At 41.3% G+C, this 21960-nt stretch overlaps 2 protein-coding genes across 5 annotated transcripts; both read left to right on the top strand.

Annotated features, from left to right (window-relative positions):
- Positions 1–1083: 1083 nt before the first annotated feature.
- On the top strand, positions 1084–14514 carry LOC311018297 (FYVE, RhoGEF and PH domain-containing protein 6-like). Of its 2 annotated transcripts, none has more exons than XM_084017201.1 (21): positions 1084–1235; positions 2383–4348; positions 5789–5927; positions 6100–6167; positions 6520–6550; positions 8382–8533; positions 8950–9106; positions 9216–9303; positions 9857–9907; positions 10027–10085; positions 10169–10240; positions 10713–10781; positions 11717–11800; positions 11901–11980; positions 12123–12225; positions 12365–12511; positions 12627–12732; positions 13162–13250; positions 13333–13461; positions 13558–13697; positions 13784–14514. In XM_084017201.1, the coding sequence occupies exons 1-21, from the start codon at positions 1214–1216 to the stop codon at positions 13818–13820; spliced, it is 3789 nt and encodes a 1262-aa protein (XP_083873327.1). In that variant the 5' UTR covers positions 1084–1213; the 3' UTR covers positions 13821–14514. The 2 variants fall into 2 exon arrangements, with proteins under 2 accessions (XP_083873327.1, XP_083873326.1); XM_084017200.1 differs by having other exon boundaries at positions 1095–1304.
- A 559-nt stretch (positions 14515–15073) lies between these two features.
- Positions 15074–21960, top strand: nr2c1 (nuclear receptor subfamily 2, group C, member 1). 3 transcript variants are annotated; one of them, XM_084017204.1, is made up of 14 exons: positions 15074–15205; positions 17003–17137; positions 17389–17616; positions 17736–17814; positions 17901–18080; positions 18175–18322; positions 18712–18808; positions 19131–19315; positions 19683–19836; positions 19972–20093; positions 20255–20397; positions 20578–20715; positions 20837–20942; positions 21069–21960. In XM_084017204.1, exons 2-14 carry the CDS (start codon positions 17066–17068, stop codon positions 21238–21240), a joined length of 1824 nt encoding a protein of 607 aa, XP_083873330.1. In that variant the 5' UTR covers positions 15074–15205; positions 17003–17065; the 3' UTR covers positions 21241–21960. The 3 variants fall into 3 exon arrangements, with proteins under 3 accessions (XP_083873330.1, XP_083873328.1, XP_083873329.1); XM_084017202.1 differs by having other exon boundaries at positions 19128–19315; XM_084017203.1 differs by lacking the exon at positions 15074–15205 and adding an exon at positions 15310–15400 and having other exon boundaries at positions 19128–19315.

Below are 21960 nucleotides of genomic sequence, written 5' to 3'. Positions count from 1 at the left end.
AGTTAACTGGTCCAACACATGTCCACATTTTATACATATAATATAAAATACTCCAAAATACTCATAAACATGTAAACATTGAATGTTCTACTTACTTTCCACCACAGGTGTTTATAGTTTTGCTTTCCTTGCAGCGATGCCGTTAATAGCCTCACAGGATGCAACACTGACGGCTTCAGTGGAAGGCCAATGAGAGATATCTGACTGAATGTATATGTAACTCCCTTGATGGTTCACAATGCATACATTATCTTTAATTCATAAGTTGTGTCCTCAGACATCTTTACCACCTTTGAGTTTCATCCTTAAATAAAGCTGTAAATCACAGTGTTAAAGATGAACTATACCTATAACATTGAGTTCCTGGAGTCTCACACACCAATGACAGAGAGACTTTTATATCAAACCAAAGAAGACCAGGCACTCCCTGCTGTTCCTGTTATCGGTCCACTTGAAATGATTAAAAACTGCAACAACTGTGGGTTCATACTTCATACTATGCTGGTTGGCATTACTGATTGGTCTCATCTGTGCCTGAATGCTTTCAGTAAGGTGTACAGATCTGTCACCCATTGGAAACATCAGGAGCAGATTTAATAAAAACACCAAAGTATCCAGTGCTGTGTTTTTAAATAAAATGTCTCAGGATAGAATGGCTTTATTAATCAACTGGTGACAAAGTAACAGCATGAAAGCACAACCCCTAAATTACGTTTTTGTTTTACTTCCTCAACTATACATCAAATATCGCTTACAAAGCATCAGCTGGCTTCCACTCATATTTATAGCCTTATTTGTCACGCGTGTGGTGTTAATATAGCAGTGATGATGTATGTGGAAAGACGCGCGTGGATGGAAATTCATGCGTAATGATGATTAAGTAATACTGCAAATGTTGACTGGATGGATTTTTTATCGTAGTTTTCACAGAACATACATTGCGAGTATTGAGGATATCTCTCTAATGAGGCGGATAATAGACTTTTACCGTGGTTTTGATTGATGCATTGAGGCAGCGTGGCCCCCCGAGGACCCCTAGCGGATTGTTTATGGCAACAAAAAGGAAGCTCTTCGGCAGGCTCCATGTCGCCGCTGGCAGCCGGGCGGTGGATATGAACTGTTTGCAGCAGGATCGCTTGTGTTGCTCGGACTAAAGTGGACAAAGCGTGGATTATTTTGGAACAGACGACGTGTTTGGCGTCGACGGTTTGAGATGTATCCGGATACAAAAGAAGGTAAATGATCAATGAGAACTGACAACAGAAACAACAGACGCGGAGTGAGTGAAGAGATGATGAACTCAGGTAAGTCATGTGTTTGCCGAACAACAAATTACAAACCAGGAAGTTACATTACGATATTTATATTTATATATATATATATATTCATGTGTTAGTTTGTTGTAAGGACCAAGACAAACCCGATTGTTGCACAGGGAGAAGCAACGCAACAGATGTTTTAATTTCTATACCTGGTTATTCTTTTAAATATAGGGTGACACAGCAAAACAAATGTTTACAAACAAACGTTTATTAACAGGTTCGAGATAAAAGCATCAGAAAACATAAAACAGACGTGTGTGGTTATGTATTGTACTGGTAAGTGATTGTCTATCTACAAATGTATTGTAGAATCTGGGACACATCACACCCATTTCCCTGTCTGTCTGTCAGTCTTGGTTGATAGTGCCCAGAATCCCCACATCAACCTTCATGAGAATGTTTTTGGTAGATTGTGGATGTGTTTAGTTTCTAACCCTTTTGGCTTGTTGAGTGAGGGAATGTGTTCTGAGGTGGAGGAGAGAAAGAAATCCAACATCCCTCCCTGTCAGCAGGTCAGCGTGTTTTGTATTGTTCTGTCCAGCACAGAAAACGTTAAGGACACTAGTTGACTCAGATGTACCGGGTCGCTTCTGCAGTCCCTGGACCCCTTCCTCCCTTTTCTCCCACTCTTCCTCCCCCATCCGCTCCTTCTCCTCCTCTGGCTGTTGACACGCACCAGTAGCCGGATTACTACGCTGTTGTGTGTTGCGAGTGGCCAAACATAAGCCATGTGATATTTGAACCCCCTGGAGAGGTGGTCTGGTACTTTGCAGCAGTTTTACACTAAGCCGTCACTAGGTTCGGATCAGTGCTACAGAGCCAAAGAGTTGAAAGAGTGGTAACTAGGGTAGGGTAACATCTGCCAGACCACTGAAAATATACCATCTGGGTGTAAAGATTGTTTTTTTAATGTGTCAGATTAGATCCATAATCTTTTTTAATGTGTTTCAGTTTTTCCGTTTTCCTGCCTGACCGAAAGGATTTGAGTCAGAGGAGACATTACACATTAGACAGGAGACGTTACACATTTCTCAAATCTCTCTTGTTTTTCTGTCCTCAGGCATGCAAAAGCCACCTTTGGCCCCCAAACCAAAACTGGCCCAGCCCCAGAGGCCAGGGCTGTCTCCCTCAACCCCCAGAAGAGACGGCCTCTCAGTCCCGTCCCCTGGCACACCGAGGAGGGTTAAACCGGCACTGGCCCCCAAACCCTGCCTCTCCAAGCTTGCCACCGCTGTGGAGTCCAAACCTCTCGCTTCAAAGAGCCTGCTGCAAACACCTGTGGCAGAAAACCTACGGATCGATGGTCTTCTTAACTCCCGCAATGGAATACAGCAAGAGAACAAAAAACCAGACTGGGATTATATTATTCCCATTTGTCTGTGTAGCCAGGAACACTGCATGTGCATCAGGAACTCGCCAGTAAACAGAAAGCTTCTCTCCACACCTCGAGGCTCTGTGGACAACAGCGGAGAGAAAACAGACAATGCTCATTTCCCATCAGTGAACACGTCCACCAATACTCGCCTCACAAACCATAAACCTTTTCAAGAAAAATTGACTTTAGACAGAATTCTCAACGCGGACATCAACACCTGCAGTCCTGAGGTGACAGAACTCCAGAGAACATGGAGCGATGAGGCAAATGGTAACATAACACCTTCGGGTTCACCTGGGCGAGGACCAGAGGAAGATGTTCTTGGCCCAGAGCAGATATCTCATGTGCCCAAGCCCAAACCAGTCCCAGTAACCTCTAGGAAGCCCATCCCTGTCCCTTTACCACGGAAACCCAGGACGCCTGTGCTGGCCCGTCAGGAAAAGGTGGAGGAGGAGAGTGAAGAGATTGCAAGCCAGGAAGGGAGGGAAATGAACGTCAAAGGGGTGAAGGTGTCATCGGAGGGGAAAGACAGCACATCGCTGTCTTTCGGTGTACCTGCCGGAAATATGCTGCCTATTATTCTGTCTGCGAGAAAAGCCTGCGCTCAGCAAGCCCCTCCGCCCAGGAAGAAGCCTTTACTGTCTGCACCTGAGAAAGCAGCAACCTCTGCTCCGCAGACTCTCCCAAAGGATGTGGAGGAGGAAGACCTGGGTTGGGAAAGCAGCACCCAAGAGATGGAGGTATCCGTTGACAAGGAGGACGAAGAGGTGGAGAGGGAACAAACGGATGACGAGGAGGCAGTTTACAGTGACTTCGCGCAAAGACCTCTTTCTGGCAATTTGCACAATCAAGCGGAGCTGAGCCAGCCTCCTGCCATCGCTGCAGCAGCAGAGGAAAGGGTGGTCAAGGTGGTGCCCAAGAAGCCCCAGAGACACGGCAGCCCAATGGCATGGATGCTGAGGAAGGGATCCTCTGAAGAGAAAGAAGAGTGTAAATCAGGCGATGACGAGAAAAGGCAGGACCTTCCTAAACGCGATTGTGTTTTGAAGGAGAGGACGATGAGGGAGCTGCCTTTGCTTCCAGATGAGAAAACGAGCAGATTGAAACCAGGGATCATCAAGCCTTCTCGCTCCAGCAAACAGAGGGCCAAGTCATTTACTGCCGCTGACCTCCTTCGCTCTGACGGACAGAAGAGGAACTCGTTCCGGAAACTGCTGGACCTGAAGCTCTCCGTGAAGATGCTTCCCAAGCTGATGGCAAAAGGAGGCCAGAGCTCGGACTGCGCTGCGATTGATCGTGAACTAAGTGTAGACGAGGACCAAGACGGATGTGAGGACTTCCACAAGCATCACAGGGCTCAGCGTAAATTGTCCTGCCCGCTGATCGGAGTGGAGCAAAGTGTGGACGGAGATGAGTTTTCCCCCGGGGCTGAACAAGCTGTTTACTATGAGAACATGCCTCACTATGAAGAGATACCAGATTACATGAACGTGCTCGTAGGGCAGGCAGCGTCTTCTCCTCGGGCCTCCATCTCACAGCCTACAACCTGGCAGGATAATGATGAGGGCATTTATGAGGAGCAGGAGCCATATATGTCCTTTGAGAAAGACACGGGACACCAACAGTGTCGGACGCCAACGGACTATGAGAGGTAGGTTATGATGGCTTTCATTTCTGTCTTTTTGTGTTGTTTCTCTCAATTACTTGCATCCTGATCTTTGAACATATCTGATGATTTCCTTGTTTTCTGAAAGGAGGGCAGGAAAACACTGTAGGCTTCATAAAAACATCCGTCTGATAAAGATGTAGTTATTTACAGAGAGGGATTGTATCATTAGTGAGAAGGGAACGCCGTAGAGATCCACATGCCATTGTGTACTTTGATGCAGATTCCTGTCCAAGGTGTGTGTGTGTGTGTGTGTCTGTGTGTGTTTGTGTGTGTCTGTGTGTGTCATCACTGTAAAATGTGATCCAGGAGACACCTGTTGTCATTGCATCTACCAGAGTGCCTTGGAGTACTGAACCCACAGTTTTAATTCAGTGTCATTTAAAAAAAACAAAAACAAAAAACAATAAATAACAGTCACTGTATAAAATAGTGAGATTTGTGAGCAAAGACACTTCTGTTCCTTTCTTTATCAAATTTTAAAATCCTCAAAACCAGAAATAAAAAAGAGCAAAAGTATCTAAAAGTGTATCTTAAAGTGTAGCTCCTCAGAAGGTGGGAAAATTATTTTTTTGATCCTTTTCTATATTCTAGGTGGTAATGTTTCTAATTATCATTTTATGTAAAGAAAATAATTTGCAGCGTTATCAAGTGAGCAGAAGTCTGAAAAATAGGATTACAGTTCAAGTGCAACTGTGCACTCGGCGTCGCGCGGCTTAGTGTGTCCTCCTCTTTAGCTCAAACTGTGCGACAATCACATGTTAAAACGATGTTGAGCAGCTCACAAACGGAGACCGGTTACAGCTCGGCGTATTACAGCAACCGCGATTGTAAACATACCACAGTGAGAAGGACCCACAGAGCTTATTGGGTTTGCTGCTCAGCCCGAGTCTTGTTGTTTTTATGCAGTTTTGTTCGGGGAGGGGGCGTTGCCTCACAAAGTTCTCCCTCAGGGAATTGCGGCATTTTAGAAATGTAGTTCCTCGTTGTTACAGTTCCCTTTTAGCTGTGCATATGTAGTCATTTTAAAGCTGTGTGATATGTGATGATAGGTGGTTTCCAGCTCTTCTATCTCTGTTGGACAAGTCTTGCATCATGTGGACGTGTTGATGGTTATCATTTAATTTATTTATTTCCCCCCCGGTTGTGTCAGTTTGTTGTTTCATGACTCCCACTTGTTCAGAGAGAGGAGTCAGTGAAATACTGCTGGACCGACAAAGTCACTCTGCTCCAGATTATGTGCGGTCACATACTTTTATTTCCATCCCCATCTCTTTCCCCCTCTTCTATAAATAGCATCCTCTCATTCTTGCACCTTTTGTGGCGTCTAAATGATGTGATCATTCAAGCTGGATTTTTAATAAACGCCTGTACAGCGGTGCGTCCATGCTCTATTCTCCTTTAACACCCTGCCCCTGTTGACAGAAGCTCTGTCGATGAGGAGGTGACACCCCTGGACGATGGCACCTCTGATGATGACGTCTTGGCCAACACCTCGGAGGATGAGGACGACAGCAGCTCCATCTCTAGTAAAGGAGATCCTGAGCAGCCAGAGGGGAGTTCGGTGAGAAACGCACACTGATGGATTTATGACCTCGGTTCCTGGTTGTGCTGAGAAATACTTCCTGGAATATTCCATGGAATATTGTGATGCACAGCGTATCTGCACAGTGATTTTATGATGGTACACTGCATTGTGATTCTAAGTCTGTGTGTTTTTTGCATCTGTTTATTAGATGCAGAGTGAACAGAAGAAGAGCAAAATTCACCACATTGCCACAGAAATCATGAGCTCTGAGAGTGTGTAAGAGGCTTAATTTGTTTTTCTTGAAGCGTATTTAAATTACATGAAACACAATGTTATCATTTACATCAAGGGGTGTTAAAACAGGACTCACCAGGTCTGTGTATTATTAAATGACTGTGTTTTTAATAGAAATTAGGTTGTTGAATTGTTTGAATTGTATTTATGCTATGAGCACCACGGATGCAATTACATTCACCAGCATTGTATTGGGTGGAGACGTGTATCTAAAACAAAAAATATCAACCACCACTAAATAAGTGAGAATTTATGGTTATTTATTTTATTTGGGGGAAGCATCTCTATACTTCCTCTGCAACTATCAACATTTTGTTCCCTTCTTGCTCTCTAGGTTTGTTAATGTCCTGAAGCTGCTTCATGTTGTAAGTACCCCCACACTTCACTACACTAAAAAACATATCCTCCATTACATTCTCCATATGTCTTTGATTAGTGAGCCACTAGGGCACACCCCATGCAGGATTAGACCGTGTGGAGACCCAACTCCCCTCAGTCTTGAACGCACAGCTCACATTCCTCACGGTTTTCCCTGGCTTTGTCGATGCTAGGTTGATCTCGGGGTGCACCTCTGTATTTACACGGATTCATGTTGTCTCCTTGTAATGCTTTGACAAACTGTATCAACACATCGAAGTAAAGCACCAAAACCAGATCATCAGATCATTTTGGTGCTTTACTTCCTCCAAAAATGTGTTTGAGAAATTTGAGCATTTGTATCGTCAGATCAGTATAACTATCCAACTTGTAAACACTGCTCTATTGTAATCTCACAACATAAACCATCTACTCTCGCATCCACTAAATCGCTTTTCATAGGACGTAAAATGAGTGTAAATGAACAAAGGAACACAATCCCACATGTAAGTTCTAAACTACTTTTGGGAAGTGGGCGAAGCAAGAGCAGAACAACAGGATAACCTGCTCCACTTTAATGTACATCTCCACAGTCGGACAACTGAATACTGACAACCAAGGTGACCTCCTCATCATATCACTCCGCCAATTGTATAAATGTAGATTATAATTAATAATAATGCTAGGGTAATCTACTCATCATCTTACACTAATTACTCAACTTTGTACCCGTGTGTTCACAGTGTTGATTTACCTCAAAGGTAAAGTGCTTTTTGGTATTTGGAGAAAAAAAATGAATGAATATGAGCAGATGTTTCGGAGAGACCAAGGTTTCAAAACAAGATCGTAGAGGGACTGAGTCATAAACAATGACTCCTGGCTGCAGAGCACAGACAGGAAGTGTTTGGGTCTCTGCAGACTGTAGAGGAATGGAGTCCAGTAATGAGGATCAGTCATACCAAGTTGAAATGTCGAGGTGACTTAGTATTTGTTCATTCTCGCTCTCTGCCAGGCACTCGGCCAGCTTTTCACAGAGCGATTGATGATAACGCCACGTGCCATTTCTCCTGTGTTTTATCTGAGTTATGAGTTGAGCCGTATTTTCAACACTGTCAGCGATATGCTGTAAAATGTCAACTCTCCAGCAAAAGAAAGATAAGAAAAACTTTGATTCATAGCTTGATGAAAATTGAAGATCGGCTTTCAAAGAATCATTTAAATCCATTTAGGAGTGAGAAATAAACAGCTTGTTGTCAGGCCTGTTGTTGAACTCTTATCAAAACATTCATTCAGCTCGCTGCTGATTCAGTCACATCTTCATTGTCATCGTCTCTTATGGTATGAATCATCCAGATTCTTCTCATTTCCTGCCAAATCCTTTTCCACATGATGCACCTCCTTCGGCCGTCAGATCACACACATTACCGCAGCAGCACTCCACTGGCTGCTCAGTCAGTAAGCACTTTTATATGCCATGTGTCCTCATAAACCACTAGAAAACTTCCACATCATCAGAAAAGAAGCACAGACAGCACCCTCAGGGTTTCTTGCTCACCTTCTTTTTTTATTTATTATTTGACATGATTCACAGTATTATGGAAATGTTTGTTTAATGGGAGCCGGATGTATGTAGGTCATGGAGCAGCAATATTTCTCTTTTTTTATATATTTTATACTGAAAAATTCAAGAGCTTATCTGATTCATAGTGTTTTATTTTTTATTTGTTTTAGTTCTTCTTTAGTACTTCTTTGATATTTGCTTCTGGGTTTCCCCCTGTGTGCCCGAGTTCCTGTATTTGACCAGCTGACTCGTTATCCGTCTGACTATCTGGCCTGCAGGACTTCCGTGACGCGGTGTCCACGGCGTCCCGTCAGAGTGGGAAGCCTGTGATTGAGGAGCGTCTTCTCAACCAGATTCTGTACTCCCTCCCGCAGCTCTACGAACTCAACCAAGACCTGCTCAGAGAGCTGAAGCAGAGAGTGGCCAAATGGTACACAAGTATTTGTTGTACGCTTGTGTGTATACTGTGTACCTTTACTACATGGGCCAAAGATGGATGGAAAACCTGTCCCCATATTTGTGTCCACTTGGTTTTCCAGACGCCGTAGTAACCCAAGAGAAATCTTAATGTTACTGTATGATATGTTTATATTTCTACATATATTAGGGCTGGACAATATGTCCATATTCTGCCATGAGATTATACATCATCTTAGATTTTAATGGTATGTTAGAGGTCTTTTTCCTGGTTTTAAAGGCTGCATTACTATAAAGTGATGTCATTTTCATCGACCTAATTTACCCACTTAGTCATTATATCCACATTACAGGTGATAATTTAGAGGTCAAAGGTATTGTAGTATTGTGATTTATTCACAAGGTAGCGTTTCTTTATTCCATGTGCAGGGATGAGAATGCCCAGCTAGCAGACGTTTTCCTAAAGAAAGGGCCCTATCTGAAGATGTACTCCACATACATTCGCGAGTTTGACAAGAATGTGGCTCTACTGGAAGAGCAGAGTAAGAAGAACCCGGCATTCAGCGCTGTGGTACGGGAGTTTGAGGTAACGAGACTCGCGGGACCTGTTTTCTCTGTCTGAGGGGGTGTGTCTGGGTCGGGTCAGGTGGGTGTGGCTGTTCCTGAAACTTGTGTCGTTTTCTGATGTGTCCTAGGCTAGTCCACGCTGTGCCAACTTGGCTCTGAAGCATTACCTACTGAAGCCTGTTCAGAGGATTCCTCAGTACCGGATGTTACTCACAGGTACATCTGCATTTCCACAGCATTACATTAATCCATCACAAAGTCAAGTGTTACTTAATTCCCAAATCACTTCATCATTCCAAAATCACTTCATCATTGAAGTTATGGGCTTCTCACCTTTTGCATGTTGGACCAACCTGTGATGTCCCATTATTGGTAGCATGCTGCCCTCTGGTGTTCGGAAAAACAAGAAAAAGTCTGGATTTTCTGTCTTGCTCCTCCAATCCTCATATAATGAGATTTTTGAAGTGCAGCCCGATTCAGATTTGGTGACATAACACGAGCTTTAACATGAGTGGGCTTAGTGTTATTAGTGTTTTGTGTGGAGTCTAATGGCTCAGGGTCGATCCGCCGGGAGCAAAATGTGAAGAATGTTCCTCACGTCACTCTTGTATAATTGTATTATGTAAGCACTTGTAGACCTTTTCATCCAGGGTTTTAATTACAGATTACGTTCCAGGAATTTACTGTACAACACTGGGCACTTGTCACCCAGTGCAAAGTCGTTTTAACCGTTGAAACTGACTCTTAAATGTTTCTAACTTTGTTTCAGACTATCTAAAAAACCTGTCTGAAGACTCAGCTGATTACAAGGACACAAAAGGTAAGCCAAGGGCCTTTTGACATCTCTATACTGTAAGCTTACCTGATGGGTCAGTGGAATGTAAACACCGTCATATATGTGATGTAAACCTTTTTATACCTACATTTATATCCACTCAGCTGCCCTTGAAATAGTGAAAGAGGTGGCCAACCACGCCAACGACATCATGAAACAAGGGGTGAGAACCAACAAGAATTCATCATATTGTATTAATGTGTTGATAAAATGCTCCATGGGTTGCTGATGTCTACTTTTCTTCAGGATAACTTCCAGAAGCTGATCCAGGTGCAGTGCCGTCTGAATGGCCAGCATGAGATAGTTCAACCTGGGCGGGTAAGGTCATAAAGATTACTATAGAGTTTATATGTAGATGAAGTCACATAATGGATAAAGTAGAGAACACACTCTGAGGTCCATTTAGTCACTGCTCTGAAGCTTTCAGTTGTATTGCATGATCTTCCTCAGCAGTCATCATCAGTTATCATGAAATAGTTGAAATTTCTATTTTCCTTCTAAGAACTTCTAGGTCATGCTGGCTTAAAAGTTAAGAGTTGGATCAATTATTAGATTTTTTAAGCCATAGTATATAAAGCCTCCTGTCATTGAGAGTGAATAAAGTAATTTAATAATTATTATAACTAACTGGAAATAATAATAAATTAATAATAATGTACAGGTTTTTTGTATTTTCTGTAACATGGTGCTTCATTTTAAGCTCCAGAGTCAGACAATGAGTCAGACATGCTCATTAAATGAAACCGAAAACAACAAACATGACCTAATGTGACCTTTCTTTCGGCTCCAGATCTTCCTGAAAGAGGGCATCCTAAAGAAGCTTTCCAGGAAGGTCATGCAGCCCAGAATGTTCTTCCTGGTACAGTAAAACACATATCTATCATCTATCTTTTAGTTAAGGCTTAGTTACGATATATTATGTTTGTTCATTCTTGAATGTACCTATCAGAAGGAGTTATGGATCACAGACTCTTTGGGCCTTTTCTAAACTAAACCCTTCCCACTCCCACTCCGTCACGGAGGGCACTCCATTAGTAGTCACACTCACAGCTGAATCAAGTCCCCTTCATTAAGGTGGAGGGTGAGAATAATGCTGCAAGCTTCGGGATGAACTACCCTCTCTCTGGCGGAAACAGTAATACATGGACAGGCCATGCATATGTAAATACACACGGATCTGGCACTTTTGTTGTATACTTTATTGAAGGCCTATTGTTATACTTTTACTTATCTATATTTGATATTATATTGTTTTTATTATTTATTATTGTATATCTGGACAACACCAAGCACAAGAATGTCCTTTGGGATTAATAATGTTCTCTCTTATCTCTTCTTATCTAATATAACTTAGTTGGAGCAGTTTATGAGTAAATGTTTGTACGGAGCGCCTTCAATGATGAACAGTATAGGTGTTGTTGCACCGGTTAGTAAGTCAGCATGGATGCAGGCTCGCTGTTGGATGGTTTTATAACCCACTTCCACTCCCCACTAACTGGTTTAATGTGGCGGACCCTCCACATGAACGCGCAAACAGAGTGGAAGTGGGTAGGGGGAGGGTGTAGGCGCTGGTTTGGAAAAGGCCCTTTGACTCTCCTGAGATTAAAGCTCATGATTTGATGATATGTATTAAAGCATTATGGTGGCTAATAACGCCAAAAAGTATTGAAAACAATTTGTTTTTACCGGTGATATTCTCTGTAGTGTATTGGAGAAGACAGGATGGACAGAAGTGGCGAAAGGGAAATGATTTAAAATATTTATTTTTACATTTCTCTGTCATTTCTCCTTCAGTTTAATGACACGTTGCTGTACACCACTCCTGTTCAGTCAGGCCAGTACAAGTTCAACAACATGTTGTCTCTGGCTGGGATGAAGGTGAGAACCTTATTTCTTTGCAACCCCCATTATTTCACATATTATTCTATCAGGATATGTTTTACACTGCCATCACTGCTGACAATGACAATAATTACAGGTTAGCAAACCGAGCCAAGAGGCCTATCAGAATGAGCTGAATATTGAGAGTGTGGAGCGCTCTTTCATTCTCTCAGCGAGGTAATGATCCCAAACAAAAGCTATTTCTTGCTAATTTGCATAATGCATTATTTCATAACAATCCTTCTGTGTCTCTCCTTGCGTTGCATAAGTCTGTGGATACTGTGTAGGTCTGTAGTCACACTGTGCTTTCTGTCTGCAGTTCGGCCACAGAGCGAGATGAATGGCTTGAGGCCATTTCCACGGCGATCAGCGACTACACCAGGAAGAAGATCAGTTTTATATCTGGCAAACCTCCAGAAGAGGTAAGAAAATGAATTCAAGCGAATCGCATTTCTTGTTTATAATGTGTACTCTCTTAAAGTGATGAATACCACGTCTATTTTATAGTGTATGCATGATGGATGAGAGTCAGCTTTGTGTTTTTTTAATTTTTTTATTCAGGTAGAACTGACAGATTGTGGTGATGGCGCTCCTTTGGGATCCAAAGCGCCTATTTGGATCCCTGACCCACGGACCACCATGTGTATGATCTGCACTTGTGAGTTCACACTAACATGGAGGCGACATCACTGCCGTGCATGTGGAAAGGTAAGAACGAAAAAAAAAAGGAGATGTAGTTTCTAAAAAAAATCTTGAGCTGCAAAATAAGATTGCTTGCAAAATTGTACATGTTGTAAAATAATAACATATTTGATCCGATCAGGTGGTGTGTCAGTCTTGTTCCTCCAACAAATACTGTCTTGAATATCTAAAGAATCACTTAGCACGAGTGTGTGACCAGTGTTTCTCCGTTCTTCAGCAGCAGAAAAGTAAGTCTTGCTTCCTTCTAATATGGTTTGCAATATAATTCAAACACACTGTCATCCTAACGCACATAAATGTAGATTAGACACAGGATATCCATGAATTGTATGTATTTTCTATGTAATAAACCAGTGGTTTCCAAAGCTTTTTCATTCATGTAACCCCTTCCCTTACCAGGCAAAACGTAACTGAACAAATGTAGTTGTGAATGTGATGCAATAGTTTACAGCACTAATGGATTGAAAAGTGTGTATAAAATGTGATTTATTTAACTTATGATGTATAATTCATATAGGAATTGTGAATGACTGATCTTTTTAAATTAACTTTTTTTTTTAAATATCTTGTAAATATCCTTGCAGTACCCCAAAGCACCACCAGATTTCAGAAACACTAGTTTAAACAACTGCATGTTCCACATTTGTGTTCATAAGGTGAACGAGCTCGAGCAGCTGTATCCCCTGGAAACAAAACGTTTGCTTTTTCCAGGAAGCAGAAGAAGATACCTGCAGCACTCAAAGAGGTGATCGATGCTTTGTCACGATCCCGATGCATTGTTAGTGATAATGACCAGATATCTCATAAGATAGAGGGTTTTTTTTCAGGTGTCGGCAAGCACAGACAACTCCTCCATGAGTGGGTATCTGCAGAGGTCAAAGGGCAATAAGAAACAGGGGAAGAGGCTATGGTTTGTTATCAAAGATAAGGTCCTGTACACATATGCCGCAAGTGAGGTAAGAGCTTGGATCAGTGATGCCTATGTTCTAATTTAACCGAAGGGAATTGATTTCGTGTCCAGATAACATCAGTCTTTTATTGTCTTCCTGCAGGATGTTGCAGCCTTAGAGAGTCAGCCCCTGTTAGGGTTCATGCTGAAAGTCGATTCATCTCAGAAGTTACAGTTTAAGCTTTACCACAAAAAAACACTTTACTACATCTTTACAGCTGATGACCTACAAACGGCACAGAGGTACAGTATAAAGAGAGGTGCTAGCTATTGTTGCATATTGTGGCAGCAATGATAATACTAATAATGTTTTTTTTTTTTTTAAACAGATGGATTGACACATTCAAAGAAGCCACGGTGCTTTAATATCAGTCGACAGTGTGTGTAGCTGTTCAACATACTGTTTTACCTCAGTGCTCTCTGAATTCTGCAAAAAGCATCTAGAGACACCATGTTGGTTGCACTGAAATAAAATCCAAATATATTATTTTATTGTTTCAGACAATCATACTGTAGTTACCTTTTGTGGGTATTAGCTATGTTAGGGAATATTAAATTAACAGGAATATTTTCTATTTACAATCATGGAGTTTTGGCTACAATTTTAGAATCATATGCCACAATCATGTGTAGCTATAGACTTTTTTTGTGTTACATTTTAATTATTTTGTTATTATGCTGCTTGGATCTCCAAAGCACACGTGTTGTGTTTATAAAGCCAATTGTAAATAGATTTATAATGAATACTGTCGTAACATTGTGATCTGCATTTACCAAGTAATTTTTAGAGGTCAAAACAAATTGTATAGATGTTTCTTGTTGTGTGGGAATGATTATTTTAGAACCAACAATGTGCACTCTTGTGCATGCCTTTCACCTTACATTTCTGTAACTCTGATCATGAGTCTTATTGGTGTCTCAGGGGAATGTTCACTGTTTGGACACAACTGTACCATAATGTTTATTGCACCTAAGTAACTCAAACGGCTCTGTATATTTAATCCCTACAGTGATATCTTTTTGTAAATATATAGAATAAATGTAATCAAATTGCCATGAATTTTGCCTTTATTTTTTAAAATTCTGTCACTTTAATATTGTTCTGATTTACTCTTATTTTGTCACGGTCAACTGTAGAGGCAACAAACTATTTGGCTGCACATTAAATGGTGGGAAAGTAATAGTAAGCAATCGGGGCAATACATTACATAAATAATCATTGTTTTTTTACTGAAAAGCATTTTGAGTAGATTATATTTCCACTGGACTGTGAAATCACATTCATTTGTAGTGTGAAAATGTGGTTTCTTTTGCAGAAATGCCAGCAATTGTACAACTGTGGAGCCTTTAGTCAATGGAAAGCATAGGCTCATTTGCATGTCTCACTATATTATGATTGATGATGTCTTCCCAGACATCTGAATTCATAACATTATATCCAATGATACTGCCTAATTTGTCTGAGTACGTTTTAATTACCAACTAAAATGTTGTGGCATTGGTGTGAGATGCAGAACTGTTAATAAAATTGCTCTATTCACTGTGTGATATACATGCCATCATTCGTGACAAAAACACCACACACACTGGGTGCTGGCTATGAACCGCGGTAGCCTAACTGCGCATGTGCGTAAATCGTATATTGATGAAAAAGGGTCACGAACTCTGACCCTCCAACCAACTACAACTAACAGTTAAAATATCAATTTATTGAGGACTATACATTATCTGACCCAACAGCTCCTTTACAGGTGAGATCTAATTACTAATGTGGGCGCATGAGACGTTCAAGAACGAGACACGGGCGGCCAGTAACACAGGAAGGGGGGGAGTGTTAACGTTAGTTCTAACGTTACAGCAGGGAAGCAACCATTGCCAGTTAGCAAACAGTTAGCCTAGCTCGTTGGCACCGACGTCCGCATCTCAGCGTTTAAAAACTAAATTAGGCAAGTATGCATCACATTGTTTTGTGTACGCGGCTGCATCGCTGCTATCGTAATTGACGTTACATGGTAATGTGTAGCTATTCGGCAACAGCAATATTGCTAACGTACATGCTAGTTAGCCAACAAGCTGTGTTACAGTTAGCTGATGTTAGCTGCTGTGCTAGCGTTGCTAGCGCTAGTTCGCAAACTAAACAGCCACAACATTAATTTAAGCCTGTAAGCGGGAACGACACGCCGTGTGGTTAACAACATATTGTCTTGTTTAAGTACCGATTGATGTGGAAGTCCAGTGCAAGAATGAATGCGAATGTTGCCCCGATGTCAAAACCGAAGTCCCGCCGTGGACTCTACGTTTCGGCATCATGGGCCTTGAACCCAAGCGTGCTTTAACCCTTCAATGTTGACCTTTCACCCACAGGAAAAGAAATACCTTTATCTTCCGTATCGATTTTAAATAGCTGGCTGTCAGGAGCTTGCTTGTGTTGCCACTGCAGCATTACCGCTCATTCCTTGTCACTTAAAAGTGATAATAAGCCACATTTTATAACGAGGCCACCAACAGTACAGTTTCGAGCTAGCGCAGGCTAGATTGGTTAGCATAGGCCACACACTAACATTAGTTAGTGGCACGCAATAATAGAAGTCTTGAAAGAAGAAGTTTTGTTTGAGCTGTTAACAGAAATCAACTCTAGCTTATTTTGATTTAGCTAGTTTTAAGCATTATTCAGAAATATCGGACTGAAATATCTTCTAGATAAAGAGGTAGTGTTAAACTAGCAACGTTAAACCGGAGGGATAAAAAGTAGTTGTAACGTTAGCTAGGTAAACGTTTGTAAAGCGTACTCAATCTTCATCGTCATTTGAACTGCTTTGAGCTTTAATATAATGTAAATTGAAAATAATTTGAGTTCGAGCTCCGGGTGCCTGATACGCATCTTAAATATATAGTATATTCAACAATGCTGTTTACACATGTGGTACAAGTTGTTGAAATGTTTTATGAGGTCTTAACTACACCTTAAACTCAAACATATTTCAAAGATAGCATTTCAAGTCTTAAATTATGGACAGGGCTGGTAATATTCTATATATTTTTTTTAATTGTCAATGAAATGCCAAAACCAACAGTTAATTAAGCCTGTCAATGAGTATTGTCAGTTTAGCCTGATAGAGCGTAGTCCCCTGTATCAGAGACCTGCACTGTTGCCCAGAACCATTAAAAAGATGAGCCTCCCCGTTGCACTTTGTGACATGTTTCTGCATTACTTAGAACATAGGACACTAGTTTATTCCACACCAATTCCATCTACATTGACATGCTTCTATAAATACTTATTAGTGACAACAAAAGTATGCCTAAGGCCTACTGTTAAACAGAACTCAGCTGTTTTACTGGAAAATGGGACTATATAATTTAGGAAAAGTGTTTTTAAAGAAGAAAAGCACATTAGAAGGTATTGAGAAGTATAACACTATGAATGTGATTTAATTGCAGTGAGAAAAGTACAGAATACAATCAGCCTTATCCTTGAAGGTACTACTTTAACTAACCCAAAGTTTGCTTTAATAAGATATAAACTAAAACATATCCTCTCTCTACAGGTGTGCATGCCTCATGGGACACTGACGTGAAGAACGGTAGAAGAAGGTGCTTGCAGATTCAGAATGGATGGACAGACCCAAAGGATTCAACTGGTTTCAGCAGACAGCAGCATGGCATTAGGACACAGAATCCAGGTGATGTGACAGCCTGTTCATCACTAGTAAATGCTCTTCTGTTTTTGGTATTTGCATAAACACATTTAACTCATGATTTTGGACTGATTAAATCCAAGATCATAGTATATCTGGCGGTTTAACCCAGTACTGTCTCGTACATGCACAATTTCTCTCGTGAGCTTTTTTTTTTTTCCTCATATCATTAGTTTAACTTCAGAGAGTCAGCACCCTCACATGTTTTTTTTTTTTTTTTTTTTAATGTCTTTTAGATTGTAACTGATCAGCAAACTGGCCAGAAGATCCAGATCGTCACTGCACTTGAGCCATCTTCTCCTGGAAAACAGCAGTATATCCTAGCAAATGCAGACTATTCCTCTGGTGGGAAAGTGATCCTTGCCAAGCAGGAGGGCTCACCCAACAAGGTCATCCTCTCCGATGGCTCTGGGGTTAACCAGCTGTTGTTTGCCTCCCCTGATTTGGCTGGACAGCAGATTCAGGTATTGCCAAAGGACTTCCTCATTCATTTGCGATAAACAAATTACTGAAAGGTCTTAGGACTGAAGCATGAACATGTTTGCTCTATTAACTTATTCCATTGTTCCATGTTGTTTGCCAGTTTGTGACTGAAGGATCAGACCAGTCCATTGTGAAGCCGGTTGTGGAGTACTGCGTTGTCTGTGGGGACAAGGCCTCAGGTATGAATTAAGTTTGATTTGCTTTAACATTATTCATTTTTTTTTCAGTAAAACACATTTACCCTATTTTCTCTTTCCTCTCTCAGGGCGACATTACGGAGCTGTCAGCTGTGAGGGCTGTAAGGGTTTCTTCAAACGCAGCATTAGAAAGAACCTTGTGTATACATGCAGGGGTTCTGGAGAGTGTGCCATTAACAAACTCCACCGAAACCGCTGCCAGTTCTGTCGACTGCATCGCTGCATATCTCTGGGCATGAAACAAGATTGTAAGAGAGTGTAATATTCTGCATGTACAGTTGTGGATGTGTCATTTAGAACTTGCATAGATGAGGTCTGATGTCTTTGTTTTGTCTTATCTAGCTGTGCAGTGTGAGAGAAAGCCTGTTGAAGTGACCAGAGAGAAATCCATCAACTGTGCAGCCTCCACTGAGAAAATCTACATCCGCAAAAACCTGTGTAGTCCTCTGGCTGCCACACCCACTTTTATGTCCGACAAGGAAACTGCTAGGTACAGCCACTTGACATAATAAATTCACTAATTTACCAGTTTATTATATTTACCTTTACAGTCTTGATACAACACGATACATAGCCCTGATGTAAGCAAAGTGTATCTTTGTATAATATATGTGTTAAATAAATAAAATAACTATGTTGTTCTATTGGACTGCATCATATTAAAAGTGGTTTCTTATTTTTATCCTAATTGACACAGAAAGGAAACTAGAAACACCTCAATATAATGTAGTCCAATACAACATCATCACTAACTACAGCCTCAAAACATTCCATATAGTTGAATAACTAATAAACTGATATGTGTGAGTACTGACTTAATCATATTGCATGGTTCCATATTACATAATGCAATGTGAAATGTTAAATCTCTAACTTCAGATCTACAAGTTTGCTTGAATCAAGCATGTTGCTCAACATCCAACAACCCTTCTCCAAGCTCGAAAACACCATCTTGGTTCCAGCATCCCCTGACAAGGTAACGCTGATGCTGTCAAATGACATTTAACTGAAGTCATACGTAGTTATTGTTAAAGATGAAAGCCCCTGGGAATATTGGGGTTTTAAATACATCAGCATAACTTATAATTAATAAATGAATAATTGCTTGTTCATTAAAGGTGCATGTGTCTGAATATCTGTGTGACGTGGACCATTTCTGTTTTATTACTTTCTTGACGTGGTTCAGTCATGAGGACAAATGTTTGTTTTTTTAACTAGACAGCTCAGTACAAAAATGAAAAATCAAAACTTTTGTGTTTATGAGACATGGTCGATAATGGCAGCTACCCGTTCAGCAGGTTGACCCATCTCAAAGCGACCTTGGCACGCTGGCAAATGTAGTGACGTCCCTTGCTCACCTCAACAAGGCCAGGGAGGCATGTGACAGCAGCAATGATCCGATGGGAGATGAAACGCTTAGCAACGGGGAAGAATCGATGACAGACATCCAAGGAGATGAGCAAACTGCAAGCGATATCACTCGGTGAGGGATATGTCGTAAAGAATCTAGAGGCTTCGATGCTAACCAGTAGTTGTTTCTGAATACGTTGATACACACAAATGACATGAGCACTAGGAAGAAACCCAGGGGCTGTTGCTTATTTATTGTTCATAGCAGTGCTTTAATAGAATTTCCTGCAGGGCCATGTGTTTTCTGACTCCGCTCTTAAAGACTTAATTAGATTCACCCACAGTCATATGAATCATATGTCAAGAGTGCACTTGAGTGCTGCTTTCAGCTATATCCTATATTTCCCCTTTCTGTCTAATCTCCAATATATTAGATGTCTGACCGGAAACATGGAACTGTTAATGTTAACGTTTTGTGTTCATATTTTGTGTACAATTAGAGCTTTTGACACCCTGGCTAAAGTGCTGCACCCTGGTGATGGCTCAGCAGGAGATTCCTTGGAGGCCACAATGCAACTGATGTCAGGGGACCAGTCGGGTCCTGTGGTGGAGTTGGAGGGACCTATACTCTCTGACAACCATATCCCTTTCAAGGTAAAGACACAGTCACTGACCTCTACGCTCGGGATGAAATACAACCGAGACCAAACTGCTGCTTATGATTTACTGAGTTCCACATTTTTAAACACTGCAGTCATGTGTTCTTCATTTGTTCTACAATTTGTTCAGCTTATGATGCCTTTGCCTGTGCCAGAGTACCTCAATGTCAACTACATCTGTGAGTCAGCGTCCCGACTACTTTTTCTCTCTATGCACTGGGCACGCTCCATTCCTGCCTTTCAGACTCTTGGGTAAGCCTTTGTTACAAGGTTTTTCATTATTTCATGACACCTTTTTAAATAGCGCCGTTGGACGTTGTCATTACATGTCTTTTTTAAAATGGTATGTAAGTGAGCTTACCGTAAGGTGGTCATACAGTTCTCTTGTAAAATTAATATTTTTTCTTTTACAGTGGGCAAGACAATGACATTAATTTAATGAAAGCCTGCTGGAACGAGCTGTTCGCCCTGGGTCTGGCACAGTGCTCCAACGTCATGAATGTTGGTACCATCCTAAGTGCCATTATCAACCATCTGCAGACCAGCTTACAGGAAGGTAGGACGGCTCTGCTGTTGATTGTCTGCAAGTTTTCCAATGTGATGCTGCCATGCAGACCATGTTTATTTTTGTAACACAATCTGTCTTGAATTCTCAAAAACTATACAGATGTTCTCCTCTTTACATCTATGATATATATATATTTTTTCTTTTTCTTTTTTAATGAATCTCCTGCAGATAAGCTGTCGCCAGATCGAGTTAAACTAGTAATGGAGCACATCTGGAGGATGCAGGAGTTCTGTAACAGCATGACCAAGCTATCCCCAGACTCTTATGAATATGCCTACCTCAAAGCCATCGTTCTTTTCAGTCCTGGTGCGTAATCAACTGGCCAGTGAAAATTACATTGTCATGTTCTTTTTGTCCTGTTGGGAAGGAGAGAAAGTGGGAACAAATATGCTTGGACTCTTGTCTGACTATGTTGTTTTTGTACTAGATCACCCAGGCATAGATAATACTCCACAGATAGAGCGGTTTCAGGAGGCGGCCTACATGGAACTGCAGGACTACGTAACTAGGACCTACCCAGAAGACTCCTATCGGTCAGTCAATTACTAATGCAGAGTTGCTCTATCTTGAGCGAGACAGATTTGTGATGATATCATAGATGTACTTGCTACAGAACACATGTTTACATTTTATGTCTCACTTCCCCTCATTGCTCTCAGGTTATCCAAGCTGTTGCTGCGTCTTCCTGCCCTCAGGCTGATAAGTGCAGCTGTCACAGAGGAGTTGTTTTTCGCTGGCCTCATTGGAAACGTGCAGATCGACAGCATCATCCCATACATCCTTAAAATGGAGTCCACTGATTACAATAGCCAAGCAGTCTCGGGGGTCTGACACACTGTGCCATATTGCAACATTGGACTGTGAAAACTGGCCGGCCAGCCAATCGGAGTGCTCCACAGAGAGATCACAAAGTGGTCCCAACATACTGTAGTTATGATACCACATCCATTGGGAATTCTGTTTTCAATATAACCTTGCTCTTACTTCTGACTCCTCAGTTACCAGTCAGTAGAGCACACCTCACAGAGAGGACTAACACAAATCAAGTCCAGTGGCAAGTGAGCCTGCCAATATCTGCCCATTCAGGAATGAACCCTTGAAACCTGCATAGTAGACTGCGCTTTTTATTGTACATAGTATTTTATGCTTCATCGCCTCCAGGCCTTTCCTTTCTCTGTAGATCTTGTTTCTACATTGAAGGAATGAGGGTGGTTTGTTATTTACTGCTTTCCTGCATGGTCATGCTATTTTATTTTCTAATTATTATGAGGAAGAAAAACTTGTCATAATGTGAATCGATTTGTGAGATGATGTTATTGCAAAAGGTTATAACCTTTATTTCTTGTGTGTTTGCCAATCCAAAGGACTGGGCAGCATCACTTGTCAAATATTTGACATCATGAGTCATTGTGTATATAGATTTGTATATAGAATGTACCAAGAAGGCTAAAATGGGCAGCACTTGGTAATCTGTGAATTCCATCTTTTGGATGGATTAATGTGGGTGGAAAATGGTCTTGTCATTTGAAAATAAAAACACCGTTAAACCAT

The sequence above is a fragment of the Eutrigla gurnardus genome (assembly GCF_963514095.1).
Source record: "Eutrigla gurnardus genome assembly, chromosome: 9".
Classification (NCBI taxonomy): Eukaryota; Metazoa; Chordata; class Actinopteri; order Perciformes; family Triglidae; genus Eutrigla; species Eutrigla gurnardus.
This window is presented reverse-complemented; position numbering and strand designations above follow the sequence as displayed.

What these genes read in the sequence shown, in the direction of transcription:
- LOC311018297 (XM_084017200.1), top strand. Translation starts at nt 1,247, where the DNA reads ATGAGAACTGACAACAGAAACAACAGACGCGGAGTGAGTGAAGAGATG. An exon ending in CTGTGGTACGGGAGTTTGAG is followed by an intron (nt 9,107 to 9,215) that starts GTAACGAGACTC and finishes GATGTGTCCTAG; the next exon opens with GCTAGTCCACGCTGTGCCAA. An exon ending in TCTTTCATTCTCTCAGCGAG is followed by an intron (nt 11,981 to 12,122) that starts GTAATGATCCCA and finishes TTCTGTCTGCAG; the next exon opens with TTCGGCCACAGAGCGAGATG.
- nr2c1 (XM_084017202.1), top strand. Translation starts at nt 17,066, where the DNA reads ATGGATGGACAGACCCAAAGGATTCAACTGGTTTCAGCAGACAGCAGC. An exon ending in TCCGACAAGGAAACTGCTAG is followed by an intron (nt 18,323 to 18,711) that starts GTACAGCCACTT and finishes CTCTAACTTCAG; the next exon opens with ATCTACAAGTTTGCTTGAAT. An exon ending in CCTGCCTTTCAGACTCTTGG is followed by an intron (nt 20,094 to 20,254) that starts GTAAGCCTTTGT and finishes TTTCTTTTACAG; the next exon opens with TGGGCAAGACAATGACATTA.